Consider the following 14,816-nt stretch of genomic DNA (forward strand, 5'->3'; position numbering starts at 1 on the left):
AATTAAAGCATAACACTTGTGTATAGCGTGGATAAAATTAAGCATACTGTATAGGCGTAGGCTATTTCTGAGAATTTTCGCCTAGAATGACATGCCAAAAATAGGGACACATGGGTTAATGTGGTTAACATTACTATTACCATGTTGGACGTTCACTCTAATTGCTCCACATCAACAGCCATCTGGAATTATGACGCAAGACTGCATAAACTATTCCTCTGGTGTATATCTGCCTCGAGGCATTAACATACTTACTTTTGAGGTGCTCTCCGGCCCCGGCGAGCAGCTGGTAGAAGATGTGGAAGGTGCGCTCATCTTTGGCTTGGCGAATGGCTCTGGATTTCTCTAATAGGTCTGACACAGCATGGTCAAGGGAGTAGTGTGCCATTTCCATTTGAAACTACAGACCACGGCAACACCACCAACACTGATATGTATTACAGATACATTTACGGAGTGAGAAAATAAATGTCATCTGACGTCAAACCCTTAGATCTCCATATATGGAGCTGACCTGTTCTGACATGTCAGAACAGTTCCTACCTGTCCTTCCTGTTCTGACATTCCATTATGTTGATCTGACCGCATCAAAACCTGTACACTCAAGACACGCTCCATTTCGACCTCATCCTTGACCTGCAAACATTCATTTAATCAACCATTCAATCAATCCATTGTTCTACAACAATATCTGGCCAGTGGGAACCACATTTTAGATTTCTGCATAGAAATCTGTACTACTTTACTAGGTTGGATTTATGGTGTAGCTCCTCAGTTGAAAAATATTGAAATTGCAGTGATTACTAACAGGAAATATAATGAATAACATGCATGTAATTCAAGTCCATTGCTTCCATAAAGATACAAGTTTCAATGTTGGCTCCCACAATGTAGCCAGTAACATCAAAGTTGATCCGGATGAATTTCCCCTGCAGATGAACAGGAACAAAAAAGCTCTCTATAAATAAAAACGTTTTAATTATTATTTCATGAGATCTAAATTAAATGATCTGAAACCCTGCCCATTTGACATGCACACAGGACATGCATGCCACAGGGCAGACGTTCTGAACTGGTTTTGCCACCAGCCATAGCTGTGTACATTTTATGTATTAGGCCCAACCTAAAACGTCTCCATTAAGTTCCAACCCAGTGTATTAGATAACAGAAGACCACATGAACAACCAAACACGAGTACAGATCTGGTTCTGATCAAGTGGAGGAGACTTCTGAAGAAAATGGTATCTGTTTCACACACACTCGCACACACACAAAACACACACGCAGTCACGCTCAAACACACACACACACACACACACACACACACACACACACACATGCGTGAGCGCCTATAATGTCTCTGTAGTAGAAGTTGACATATCTCAGACACATGGTTATGATTTTTGTGGCTCAAAAGTTGTGTTGCAGTTCTGTCATCATTACACAAAACTGTATTATGACTATGAGACGGAAGATTTTCTTTGAAAATCACATCAAGCTCCTTCATCACATCGGTGATATTGCACAGCATTCCACCTTCATAGTGTCACTTATTTATTTAGTACTCAAGCTGAGTGAGTGCTCTGATCTGCGTGGATCTGCTGTGCTGTGCAGAGTGCAGACTCCAGCATATCAAAGAAATCATTAATGACTAACAGACGCCCGTCCGGCTGGAATGCCCCCGTGTAATTGCTTACAGGAAAAAGCAGGATGATCAGATTCGTTTCCATCACGGTTTTACTTACTTTTCTTCCCAAGATGCAAATGCCACCAAATTTCTCAATCAGGTGTACAGTTAGTTCAATAATCAGACAGCCGAGCAGACAACCTTTCCGAATTTCAGTTAGTGTCCTGTACTTACAAAACGTGACGAGTTGTCATTTTTCACGGTCTTGGCATTCCCGAAAGATTCAAGGATGGGGTTGGCTTGTAGGAGCTGACGTTCCAATTCACCCTGAAATAAAAGGAGCCATGTTACTGCAGAGTACTTTGTAAAAGCTTTCCGAATCGGAATCAGCCTTATTCGTTTATTATTTATTCCTGTACCAAGAATATGATAACAGAAATAAACTGATTTTCACCAGCAAATCACATGCAGAAACAGAGATGGTAAGCTATTTCATGTGCTGTATAGTCGGTCGTATCCTGCATTTAACTTAAAAAGGAACATTTTGAATAGAAGATCAAAGTAGGAATCATGACAGAAGACGTCATGTTCCAAAAATAACTTTTCAAGCACTTTAAAGAAAGCATTTTCATGAGGCTGATGATAAGCGGGATAGAAACATAGCAAACATTTATATGCTACATTATGAAAACGCAGAGCAGCAACTTATTTAATTCATACATCTGTTAGCCATGGTCTATAACCCATTTTAAACCTGGTGAGGAGATAGACTATATTCCTTTGAAGCGAGAATATAATTAAAATCAGTCAAACATTGCAGACATCGGCAGGCATAAGGACAGGCATGAGGAAAGGGGAGGGGAATCGAGTACAGTAGCAAACAGTACCTTGTGATACATACTGTATATTACATTGACCCTACTGTACCTGTGGTCTTTTATAGGACTATGGTTAAACTTAAAAGTAAGTGGTTTTAACATCCTTTCTGTAATTGTTATAATAGAAAAGAGAAAGATCCCAGGGAAATGGGGGCATTTAGCATTGACAAGAGGCCAGAAACAATTTATTCCTAACGTGTGAGACACGCACACACTCACTCACACCTATTGTCACGCTGGACAGTTTAATAGGCTGAATAAATAGGTGGCCAGTGCAGATGTTTGGACAGGTGGTCCATTATGCACTGGTCCAAGCCACATTGAGGGGGCTGGTCATGACCAGTATGGCCAGCCACAAAAACAACATTCTCTTCTGGGACTTTATTTCTCTTCTGTGGCTAAAGGGGAATATTTCCCCACATTACGTCAAAACCAGCCACAGTCTGTTGATCTGAGGAGGCCGTTTTCCAGATGAGCAAAACTCCCGTGGAGGGAGACGGAGAGAAGTCATCGTCGTTGCACAGGACGTGAGACATGTAATTGTGATCTTTGGCCAGGGAGATATGTGATGGGCTGATTTTAATTGAGTTTTCATGCTGCTGGAATAAAACGGTCAATTCGCCTGCTTCCATACGGGTGCTTAATTTCTTAGAAGGCGTAATAACTGTGAGGTAGCCTATCTTGTTAGTGAACTTCGCTCATTCTCTCTGCGGCCTTGTGTGGATAACAAACGCAAATGAAAGCCCAATTTAGCATCCATTAGTTAATGATCAAGTTGACCCACATTCATGCAGCAGAAAAAGCACGACAGGCATCTGACATGGTCCAGACACCGGCTCCACTTTCAGAGAGCTAATTGTTGTGATGCGGCGATGACAGACAGCCAGGGGATCTGGAAGGTTTCAGGCGGTGAGTTTAACCATCAACTATCAGAGAATACAGTACACCATGCATTTCAGACTCTTTGGCAGTCTACGGAACTGAGCTAAGAGCCAAAGACAATCAGTCAAAATGGTGGTATTATTAGAACCTTCCGAACATGCTCACTGCCAGACTTTGTATCGTTTACGATAGTCAGTCACTCATAGTTCATACAGTCTGTTTCTAGCGAAAGTTTAACAAATTCTAACATTAGCGTTTTCTCACCGTTGATGCTTCATATCCATACGAGTCAAACCGCCGGGATCATTCGTTTTTTTTTTGGAACATTAGAATTCAGAATGGAAGAAAAAAACGCAAACCAGGTAGAATGTGTACGAGAACAACTAAAGCACATACTTTAAGTATGAAAATACATTAACGCCCAGTGAGCAGGGGGATTATGCGAAAGTGCAAATGATTGAATCTACAATGTTCCATCCTGCTGGGAGGTGTGTGGCTGAGGTTGGTGGAGTCCTGTTGGCTCTCCCTGCTCCTGCTTCCGAGAGCTGCTACAATGTGTCAGATGAGGGCCCTTAAGAGAAGACAGCAGCTGCTCCTGTCTTCTATATAACACTCCAGCCAGCCCAACAGGACCCAAAAAGAAGCCGTGAAACTGGGGAGTTCTGCACAGTGCGTTTGGGGGGGGGGGACAGGATGGAATATATGACACACATGCAGAGCTAATAACCCGCTAACATGGGATCAATTTTCTCAGGGGTTGAAACAATCTGTCTGAAAAGGTGTTTCATCAAATTTTATCACTAAATATGAAATATTTAAATGAGGAGACATCATCATTAAATACTCTGTCATGCCGTGAAAGAGGTAGCCAAAGGCAAGAAGGTGGATGCAAAGAGAAACATCTTCAGAAAACCGAGTAGAATGTTTACATACAGTAGCAGGAAAAAGCACCACTTTTCATTTGCCCATAGTGGGAGTGCAGTGAGTGGTGTGTTGGAAGTCGAAACCAACATGCTACTCACATAGAACTGTGCTCCACTCTGTAGTCAATGGTCAGATTCAAGTGTTATCATGGAAATAAATAGATTGTTAATGTTAATGGTCATGGATACTAAGAAGACAACACATAGTATATACACTGTGAAGTAAATGACAGTTACACAAAACACATAATATAAAAATTCAAACCAAACGGATGATGCAACCAAGTGCATTCAATGGTTCAGATGAAACTTAGAAGCTACTGTATGGTGCATGACATGCAAATTGCAATATGTGTGTTAAACCTTTACCATTTCAGTACAAGATAAAACATGAAATTGCTATAAACGTATAGAGATATTTGCATTGTATTGGCTAGTTTTGAAACAGAAACAGTCCATCAATGCTCCAACAAGCCTAATAAGAAGAACATACAGCATTTGAATATTATGGGTTTCACAGAAATCAACAGAAAGTAAAGATATTGAACCGCAAATATACGGTGCATATATGTGAAATAGGCTGTCTCTCTCCCTAAATCCATCGCCCCTCTCACACTCACTCCCTCTTCCCCCCTCACCCTCCCACTCCCCACTTTCTCTCATTGCAGCAATTTGTGCTGATATCGGGACATACTACATACTACTACATACTACTACAGACTACTTGACAGAGGAAGTTAGTTGGTTTAAAGGTGAAGGTTAGTGTAGCATGAGCATTGAACATGGTGTATAAAAAGCATAGACTACTTGCCTGTAGTTTCACTGGTTTAGGAGACTCTGGCTGTTGGCCAAACAAAAATCAAAATTGTTAGAGGAATATGTGCACAGATCCGATGAAGCACAAGCCAACCATAGTGCTGCCCATCCATTTTGCCCGTGATCATCATGGTTCACCTTTTGCCATTTATGACAATTCATTGGATGTATACTAATGATGTATTAATGACCACCAGCACTAAAACTATGATACTGAATTGCCATTATCATGGAACGTTAATTCTAAACTACAACTAGAACTGCACTCTGTCGAGTGCATACTTGCTTGTTGCACACTAGTAGGCCATAAATGGCCATAAATGGCCTACTAGTGCGCAAGCAGAGCGCGCAAGTACTTTCGACCGCTACAAACTGTCAAATCTCAGTTTCTGCCTCTATGTATATGTCATTTGTAAGTTGATTAGCGGTATACTGTGGTTACTTTGCGCCCTATGCACCGTCCCAGCCTTTTCGATGCGTATGCACTGTCCCAGCAATGACTAATGACTAGACATACGTATACATATACATATACTATATAGAGTATGTAGTTGTAATTTGATTAGCAGTATACTGTGGTTACTTTGTGCCAAAAAGTGACAACTGTCAACCATTTTTTGGGGTATGCAAGAAAAACAGCAAATCTGTGCCTGGTTTGCTGGGACCAGATTACACAGATGACCATTTTTCTTACGTCATCATTGAGAGCTAGTCATACATATACACACCACGTACTCTGGTCCCAGCAGTTCAGGCACAATTTGCTATTTTATTTGCAAATTGTGATGACGTAAGACATACGTATACATATACATATACTATATAGAGTATGTAGTTGTAATTTGATTAGCAGTATACTGTGGTTACTTTGTGCCAAAAAGTGACAGCCGTCAACCATTTTTTTGGGTATGCAAGAAAAACAGCAAATCTGTGCCTGGTTTGCTGGGACCAGATTACACAGATGACCATTTTTCTTACGTCATCATTGAGAGCTGGGGCCAGAGTACGTGGTGTGTATGACTAGCTCTCAATGATGACGTAAGAAAAATGGTCATCCGTGTAATCTGGTCCCAGCAAACCAGGCACAGATTTGCTGTTTTTCTTGCATACCCAGAAAAGTGGTTGACGGCTGTCACGTTGAAGAGACCGGGCGAAATTATTACTTGTGCGCTCTGCTTGCGCAAGTAATAACTACCACAACCTTTGAATTAAAAAGCATCTCATCCGCTAGTACAGACATCATGTGACCTCATAACATTGCATCTCTAGGTGCAGTGGTGGAAAGTAACTACCGGTAAGTACATTTACCATACTTAAGTACTTCAGTACAATTTGAGGTATTGGTAGTTTACTTGAGTAATTCCAATGTCCAATACTTCTACTTCTACTCCACTACATCTCGGATTACTAGTTACTGCCCTATATGCATTTCGGCCATTTAAAAATAGCCGATCTACAAGCTCACAGCTCGTTTTGAGCTTGCATGTCTGATATTTCCACTAATGTTTGCTCCCAGAATAGGGATGCTATGTGCATAATGAAGACCAAAGTTTGCTAAACAAAGATCGGGGTGAGGGAGTGGGGTTCTGTGTTGATTGTGTCGACTAAAACTAAGAGGAAAATGTTCTAAACTAAACAAACACTAAGCTATAATGCCGAAATTGTGTATGTGTGTGTGTGTGTGTGTATGTGTATATATATATATATATATATATATATATATATATATATATATATATATATAGACAATTTCACCAACAAATAAAAACTAGGCGAAAATGTTAGGGAGAGAGTAGTGGAGAAGACATTCAGTCGAACTAAAAGACAAGTCATTTTATGTTTGGTTGCGCTCGGGTGTTGCACTCTGAAAATAGCAGATCTACTAACAAGGCCACAACATGTCACACTGCAGTGACTGCACTAGACTAATACCAAAACATATCAGATGACAAAAATGTGACAAAAAAATAATTAGAGTAACAAAACTGACATTACATTCATCAAAATGTGCTGTCAAAATGAACACTGGTGGCGTGGGGTTATTAGAATGGATGAAATACTCACAGGAATGTTGTGGTCTTTTCTTCCTTTGTGGGAGGAAGCAACGTGTGCCAGGTATTGAATGACCTTTTTGGTGTTTTCTGTCTTACCGGCGCCTGATTCACCTCTGTTTGACAAAGGAGATAAGAAACCCACAGACAAGCTTCCTCATTAGAACTGCAGTAAACCTATGAAGAAACCATAAACCAACTTTCCTCCAAATGAACTCTTTAAATACCAGTGGTTTTCAACCTTTTTCATGTGAAGGTCCATTATTTATTCAGCATTTGAGCCACGGACCACCATTTGATGAGATTTAGCCTCTCAGACCCAAGAATATTTGTTGTTGTTGGAGAAGATTTGTCCAGATTTCTATGCTACGTTCTGTTCCGTGTAAATTCTTCTACATTCTCTAATTTTGTAGACTTCCTGTAAATTAAGTCATGCAGATGTTTAACAATACCCTTTATGGGTCCATTTGGTTAAAGCTCTCATACAGTAAGGTTCCATTTGGTATGAACTCTCCATAATTTAGCTGGGGACCACCTGGAATCACCTCAAGGACCACTGGTTGAAAACCACAGCAATATATCTATATGCTAACAAATGCAGATCTCTAAAGACATTTACTTTTTTGCATGGAGTTTAACTTTCACTTTTCCAGTCTTTTACGTACGATATCAGATAACAGATAACACAAGCTAAAGTTACCCTCACCTAATACACAGGGAACAACATGGTAATAACCCCACATGGTCTCACATTTGGACATCAGAGCTTCCGGTAGTAGTGAAAAGTAGTGGAAATAGCAGATCTACAAGCTCACAACAAGTTGCATCATTTTGTGATTTTATAGATAGTCTATTTTCACTAGTCTGGGGCCCAGGGAGAATTTTTCTTTTGGGTCTCGAGCCAAAAGGTTTGGGAACCACTGGCTTACAGTGTGCATAGAAAGGAAATTGTTACGTTTCGATGTTCAATGCAAAAAACTAATACAATAACACTATTAAATCTTTAATAGCAATTATTTGTGTGACAATTAAGTCAACTTAAATTTGTAATCTTGACAGCCCTACTAGGACCAGCAAACCCACAGCTCTTTAGTCCCTCTTAATATCTCTAAAAAATGTTTTTTTTTTTTTTTACTTACATCAAAAGTAATCAACTAACTATACTATAAAAATAGTCAAACATTGGCTAAATTGTCAAATATGACCCTAGACAGAGGCATACAAAATGTGAAAATAGCTACAAGATAAGCCCCCCACATCAAAAGAAAATATTACAACTTTTATTTATCGTTGCTGTAGTAGGCCAAACATGACACACACGTGACACGTGACATATTGTAATTGAAATTAAACTTATAATTTTTATACATAAGGCTCAAATATGTTTTGTGGCAGATTTATTTTATTTTTTGGTCCAAAACGGCTCTTTTACATTAAGCTTAAATCGGGAATTTTGAAGATCCCTGATCGAAATGCTGAACTAAGCAATAACCAGTGGAGCTTATTTCTACATTTTATTTCACAGCTATGCAGCCATTGTTTTTACCACTCGGCTCCAAAGTGACGACAGCTTGGGTGAAACACAGTATCCTTCTCACACGTCTCTAAGCGATGCAAAAACCTCTGAGCTGACACTTCATATTCATAGCATACCTGAGGTTTTACAGTACATGGCAATCTACACACCCCAAGTATGCGCAAAATACACAATGTTTTGCTTTCAGACTGGGCTAGTGGTGTAAAGAATGATGTGGCTGAACGGCGTGGCTCAAGAAGACTGTGGGGTAAGTGGTGTCAAAGTGTTGTCAGTCCTCAGCAGCCACTGTGAACAGAGGGTATTCATGGAGGGATTGCGTCAATGTAACCGTTGTTGGCCTGGGACCGCCGGGTGTTAGATTCCTCAGGTCCGCCCCGTTCCAGATTAGATACCACACAAACATCAAGGGCTGACCTAATCAGACTGCATCTTTTGAGGCTTCCAGTCAGACGGACACGCTCCACGTTTGTTTTTAGCCGCGAGAAACAGTGGGCGTGAAAGCATTTCTAATATGACCTCTGTGTATTTTTAAATTAATAAATACACTGTATAGTGTATACTGTATATATGGGCAAGAGCACGATTAAGCATAGAATATCAGTGCTTTCATGATTCATAATGTTGGCAACACTGCTCACACTTGTGTGAAGTGAGGGACGCAGAGAGGGCAGTATTTATATCAGCAAGTGACGTCTTACGTTGTGTTTTAGGTCACATTCATACCAGAGAGCTTTGCTGCGATTAAAACGAATCCTGCTGCGCATTTTCAGGAAGTGCACTTCGTTTGGCAGGTGTGAAGGCTCATTCGAATCGTAATGCGTATCAAAGAACCGCATTATACTCCGAGCAAAAACGGGGGTTTCACTTCGCTTCCAATCTCACTTGATTACGATTCGGTGCAGGTGTGAATGCAATGAATCCGCAGTAAATAAAGGAAATTAAGCAAACAATGTGGCGGGTGAGGAGCTGAACACAGTTGGAGACGGAGAAGGCATATTTTACGCAGCGCAAAGTTGTCCGTTACCGTGGATAGACGTGGTCGAATGAGGAGACTGAAGCCCTGAACGAAATGAGGACGAGTACATTAGTCAATGAATTGCTTAAGAAAACACATAAACACTAGAGTGCAGTGTAATAGTATTATAGCCTACAGAATATTCTGTCTGTCTGTCTGTGCGTGCCGTAAACATGGAGTGCTGTAACTGTGTGGGGACTAGTGGGGAGTAGGAACTTTCATCTCAATAAACGTGTAAACATTTTGCGCTGCTGTCTGTTATATCAGTGCGCTCAGCGCTGTGCCTCCATGCCCAAAAGAACAGTGTGTGGCTGCGTGTGTATAGTGAGAGAGCGAGAGAGAGAGGGGGGGTCCAGTCCCAGACGGCACGACACATGCACGTTATGAGTATAATTTTATCACCATAGATTTCACTGTGTAGGCTAGTTTATGAATGGAACACATTGATAAAGGTCCCCCCTACTGCGTTTCTAATTGCTGCGGATGACAGTGTGAAGGCAAACCGCAGCAAATTAAATAAGCAAGAATCCCAATTTATCCGCCCATACGCATTGAGTCTACCGAAGTATTAGGTGGGAATGTGACCTTACTACCCTAAACAAACATTAAAGTCTATAGACTTGGCTGGCGACCAGTTCTTTTTAATTAGGCTAAAAAAACTAAAACAATCACGATCAACGATCTGTGGATAAAAACAAAACTCCCAGCAGCAGACGAAATTGGACAAAGAAGATGGAGATGGATCGGGCACACACTGCGCAAACCAGTGTCAAACACCACCAGACAGGCTCTGACTTAAAACCCTCAAGGGAAGAGAAACGGAGGCCGGCCAAAAAAACAACTGGCTGCGAGATCGCCAGGCAGACACCAAGAGACTGGGATGCACTTGGTCGCAGATTGAAAGAAATGCCAGTGACAGAGAACTCTGGAGGACCCTTGTCGACGACCTATACCCCAGTAGGGGTGTAAGGCGTAAGTAAAGTAAGTAAGTCTAAACAAACATTAAAAGTCCATAGACTTGGCTGCCACACATAATTTCGGAAAGCCTTTCCTTCATCAAAAAAAGTTTGACAAAAGATGCAACTGATTACTGAAGGTGCACAGTCCAAGACAAAGAGTTTCCCTGGATAAGCATTGACATGGAGCTGTCTCACAGGCTCATGGCTACTATGACATTTTCTTTGGCTGCATTCCTGTCATCTAGATACTTGGAGCAGGAGTGATGCCGGACATTTCTCAGACTCCTGTTTCTCACAGGTCTGTCAATGATATATTCGTTTTGAATGACCACAGAGGCCTGGAGGCTCTGGCTTCATGTTGCTGTTCCAACCCACCCCTGTGTGTAATCAGTACTTGCAGTGCATTAATGCCAGGTTAAATTGCAGTTGATTCAAACCAGTTAAAAAAGTGTGTTTTTATTTCCGAGAATGCGAAGTGAGCAAGAAGACACGCATGATTGTAATGATTGAACCATGAATGTTATGCAATGAAGTCAGGCCAGTAATCTCATTATGACAAATCCAGTCCAATTCAATGACCTAAGCCTCCTAAGGTGCAGATGCATGCAAGCTTTAGACCTGTGAATAGTAGTAAGAGCAAACAAGATCAGATGCCTGAAAATATTGCCACATATCACTTTACAGGATATTCTTTTGCTAAAGACCCAAAAAAGAAATTACGTGACATTTGCCTGGGACCCAAACTAGTGAAAATCGCAAATCTACATTTTCTGCTATTACTCCTACAGATATTGTCTGTTGGCTAAGCTTCTAAAGTTTGCAGGAGTGGCTCGTCTCAAATCATGAACGCAGCGTGCAATTGCCGTAAAATGTTGCACACACATTCCCACTAGGCCATGGAACAAATAAATTCCATTATACCATAAATTCTTCAAATCAACCTCAGGTGGCACTATAAAAACCTGATTCACTATAATTGCAGTTACTGCACCACCGATCGGCATGGAACTTTACTGGCACACTCCCTAGAGGCCAAGGAAAAACCTCTGCCCTGCGTGCATATTTTATATCGCCAGCAATGTAAAAAATTACATTACTCCTACATATTTTGTCCAAAACATCACGCAAATCGGTACACATGATCTCATGTGATCAACACATGAGATTTGGCATCTAAAGTGGATCGTTTTGAACAAAATGCCTTAAATCATGAATGCAGCATTTGATTGCAATGATTTTGCACACACACTCCCAGTAAGTTGAATAAGAAATGCCACCCTTTTTGCCACCTCTTTTTGGTTAAAATGAATGGCACATCGAGTGGCAAATCGAGTGGCAAAGCAACATGCAAAGTGAGTTTAACATTGTTTAATGTTGTTTAATGCAATCAGATATGACTTTTCTGTTTGGGATGTATGGGCTGTCAAGGCCAGAAAGTAGTTTTTTGCCACTCAGTAGGTGTTCCTGCATAACCTCCTGGTTTGATGATGTCACGCGCATACAATCTATAACCTATACCTGACCTGGAGGAGACCAGTATACTCCACTGAAATGTCAGGAAGTTGTGAAAGTATAAAAAGATATGTGCCGCCTATGCCTAGTGTTGTGTGTATGCTTCCTATGCCTAGTGCATACACACAGTGGAAGCAGCACACCTCTAATAAAGCCTGTGGTGTGTGTGGGTAGTGTTATGTGCTGGCCATTTATAAAAAATAGATATAAACAATGAAATGCTTTTATTGCTTAAACCTTTTTCTTTCTTCCATTTTCTTCCACCACGTTTAACCCACTTTAAAATGTTCACAACACAATGAGTGAGATTTAGAAGTCACGCAACAGAGCAGGAAAAGGGGGGGAAAAAGCAAAAAAAACTAATTTGAATATAGTATTTGAATAAGTGAATACTTACGTGCAAAGAATTGATTGGTCCTCTCGATCTGTGGAAGACGGAGAGGGAGAAAGAGAGGGAGGGGAGATCAACCTTAGCATTTAGCCAATGATTCAGCATCTATGACTAAGCACTCTTAAGATTTGACATTGTCAGTGCTAACCATGTGTCAGCAAAGCATGGCAGAAACAAATAGGACAGGAAGTACTGTGTTCAAAGGACACATTTTTCTTTCAAGCAAGGTTAATGTTTTAGGTTGTATTAGAGAAAGTAAAATATGATCATTGTTTATTTATTTCATTTACTGCTTTCTTTCGTTTTAGCTATTTTCGCGATATTTTGCGGTGGGGAAGGCAAGGAGGATGTTTCACGGAAAAGTGTGACCATACATTAATCTGTGTCCCTCCCAACATGCATTTCACTGGTGACACATGGTCTGTGGGAAGTTGAGTCGTTTTATACGCAAATGAATTAAATTAAAATGATTGGTGAGATGTTTTTGTTTTTTTAATGCAGAGCAGATTGAGGCTGGAGGACAGGGCTGTGCGGCGCTAGGTTCCTTGAGGCTGCCTGTGCACAGTGGCGTTTTTGTCGGAGGCCCCAAGCGAGCAGCAGTCTTGCTCTGTGCTAAGGAAATGTAGGCTTCAGACAGACAGAGACATTTTCCGGTGCTTTTATAGATAGATTATTTACTATAGTAGTCCCAAGGAAATTACATCTGGCCACAAAAGATCATGGGGTTCTATTGAATGTGATGGGGGAGGTAACAAACTGACATATTGAGCCTACGACACACAGTATGGCAGCCCCCTAGTAGAGTATCCAGTTGTTCGTTCAGACACACTGAAAACAACTCTGTCACCTTTTTAACCCTCATCTTAACAACCTGGTTGAAAAAATACAAAAAAATATGTTTTAAAAAGAGTTTAAACTGCACTCCAGTTTTTTGTATTAATTTTTTGGTGGTGAAGCCTAGCAAGGTATACGATTTAGTTTCTTCTTTAGTAAAAGGCTGTGCGTGCCATGCCGCTGAATGCGTATTAAACTGAGATGAAGCATGGCAGGCACCATCAACAAACACCTATCAGCAGCTCATGAGATTCACACGTCAAAGCAAACCTGGCTAAAACTTGTGAGTTTTCCTTTCAAATGTTTGAGATGGCCACCGCAACCCTAACTTTATCATCCAATGGGAGGGTTAAATTACTTCTCTTGGAGGTTTCGGTAGTTACAGTGGGGCTCAAAGCATCTCACCACAGGTATTTCCGTGTCATGGTTTTTAAAAAAAAAGAAAAAAAAGGTGAAGATTTTGTGGTTAAAATCTTTTATGGAAAAGCAGCAAGCAATGCTGCATTGAAGAGTTAAGGTTACTGTACAGATTTGTCATTGAATGTCACATAGATCAGATTCTGTGTGCTAGTTTCTTGTGCTGTGAAGGAGAAAACATCTTTAACACCAGTGTCCAAGTTTCCTTAACATACAATAAGAAAAGGGAGAACAGACAGCAAACAGCCTCAAGTAATTTTGGGTTACATTATAGCCTGGCTGAACTGTGTGTGTGGGCTGTTGTTGGCAGAAACACAGCTCTCAGAGACCCATCAACGACAAATTGGATTCATGAACGCATGTACACACACAGCATATATTGACACGGGGAGATGGAAATACACCGAGGTAATACTGGAGACAAGAATAGTTCCCTGCTAAAGTAACGCAATGCTCTCATGAACATGAAGCTGTTCTGATAGCTCTTGCTATACTCACCACTACAATCTTTTATTGTTGTTGTACCTTATAATGTATGTTTTAAATGTCTTTACTATCTGAACAGAAGCTAAAGGACATGAGCTGCAGAGCAACATGCAACGTTTTCTTTCTTCTTTCTGCCATTTGTTTCAATCAATTTGAACCTAATTTAAAATAAAGGACTTCTGATTCCCACCTACCAGAATCCAGGGAAAGTGGGAAACGCACAATTATTATGTGCTATAGAGGAAACACTGCAATCCATGGTAAGCTGCCTGTCACCAGCTCTAGTTTTGCACTTGAAAGTCTTGGATAGACTGACTGGCTTATGCTGTATTTCTGGGCTAGTGTACAGAACATGGTTCCCTGTATTTTGGGCCTGGACGGCTGGCGTAGCCATCTGGACACCTAGGCTGCTAAACCAGCCTGACAGCGTGTCGCAGGTTTGAATTCCGATCACGATGACCTCTACTGTATCTATCATGAATGCAGAA

The 14,816-nt window shown here is 40.8% G+C and overlaps 1 protein-coding gene across 1 annotated transcript in view; it reads right to left on the minus strand.

The window, feature by feature from the left end:
* LOC308312683 (myosin-10) overlaps positions 1–14,816 on the minus strand; it is an 83,374-nt gene that overhangs the window by 39,196 nt on the left and 29,362 nt on the right. The window contains exons 4-10 of the mRNA XM_080759354.1: positions 12,598–12,625; positions 7,191–7,293; positions 5,122–5,151; positions 4,410–4,427; positions 1,862–1,954; positions 866–929; positions 256–354 (exon numbers count right to left, since the gene is read on the minus strand). Of these exons, the coding sequence (XP_080615480.1) occupies positions 256–354; positions 866–929; positions 1,862–1,954; positions 4,410–4,427; positions 5,122–5,151; positions 7,191–7,293; positions 12,598–12,625 (435 nt within the window). The remainder of the gene's footprint in view (positions 1–255; positions 355–865; positions 930–1,861; positions 1,955–4,409; positions 4,428–5,121; positions 5,152–7,190; positions 7,294–12,597; positions 12,626–14,816) is intronic.

The sequence above is a fragment of the Protomyctophum bolini genome (assembly GCF_963924005.1).
Source record: "Protomyctophum bolini genome assembly, chromosome: 3".
NCBI lineage: Eukaryota > Metazoa > Chordata > Actinopteri > Myctophiformes > Myctophidae > Protomyctophum > Protomyctophum bolini.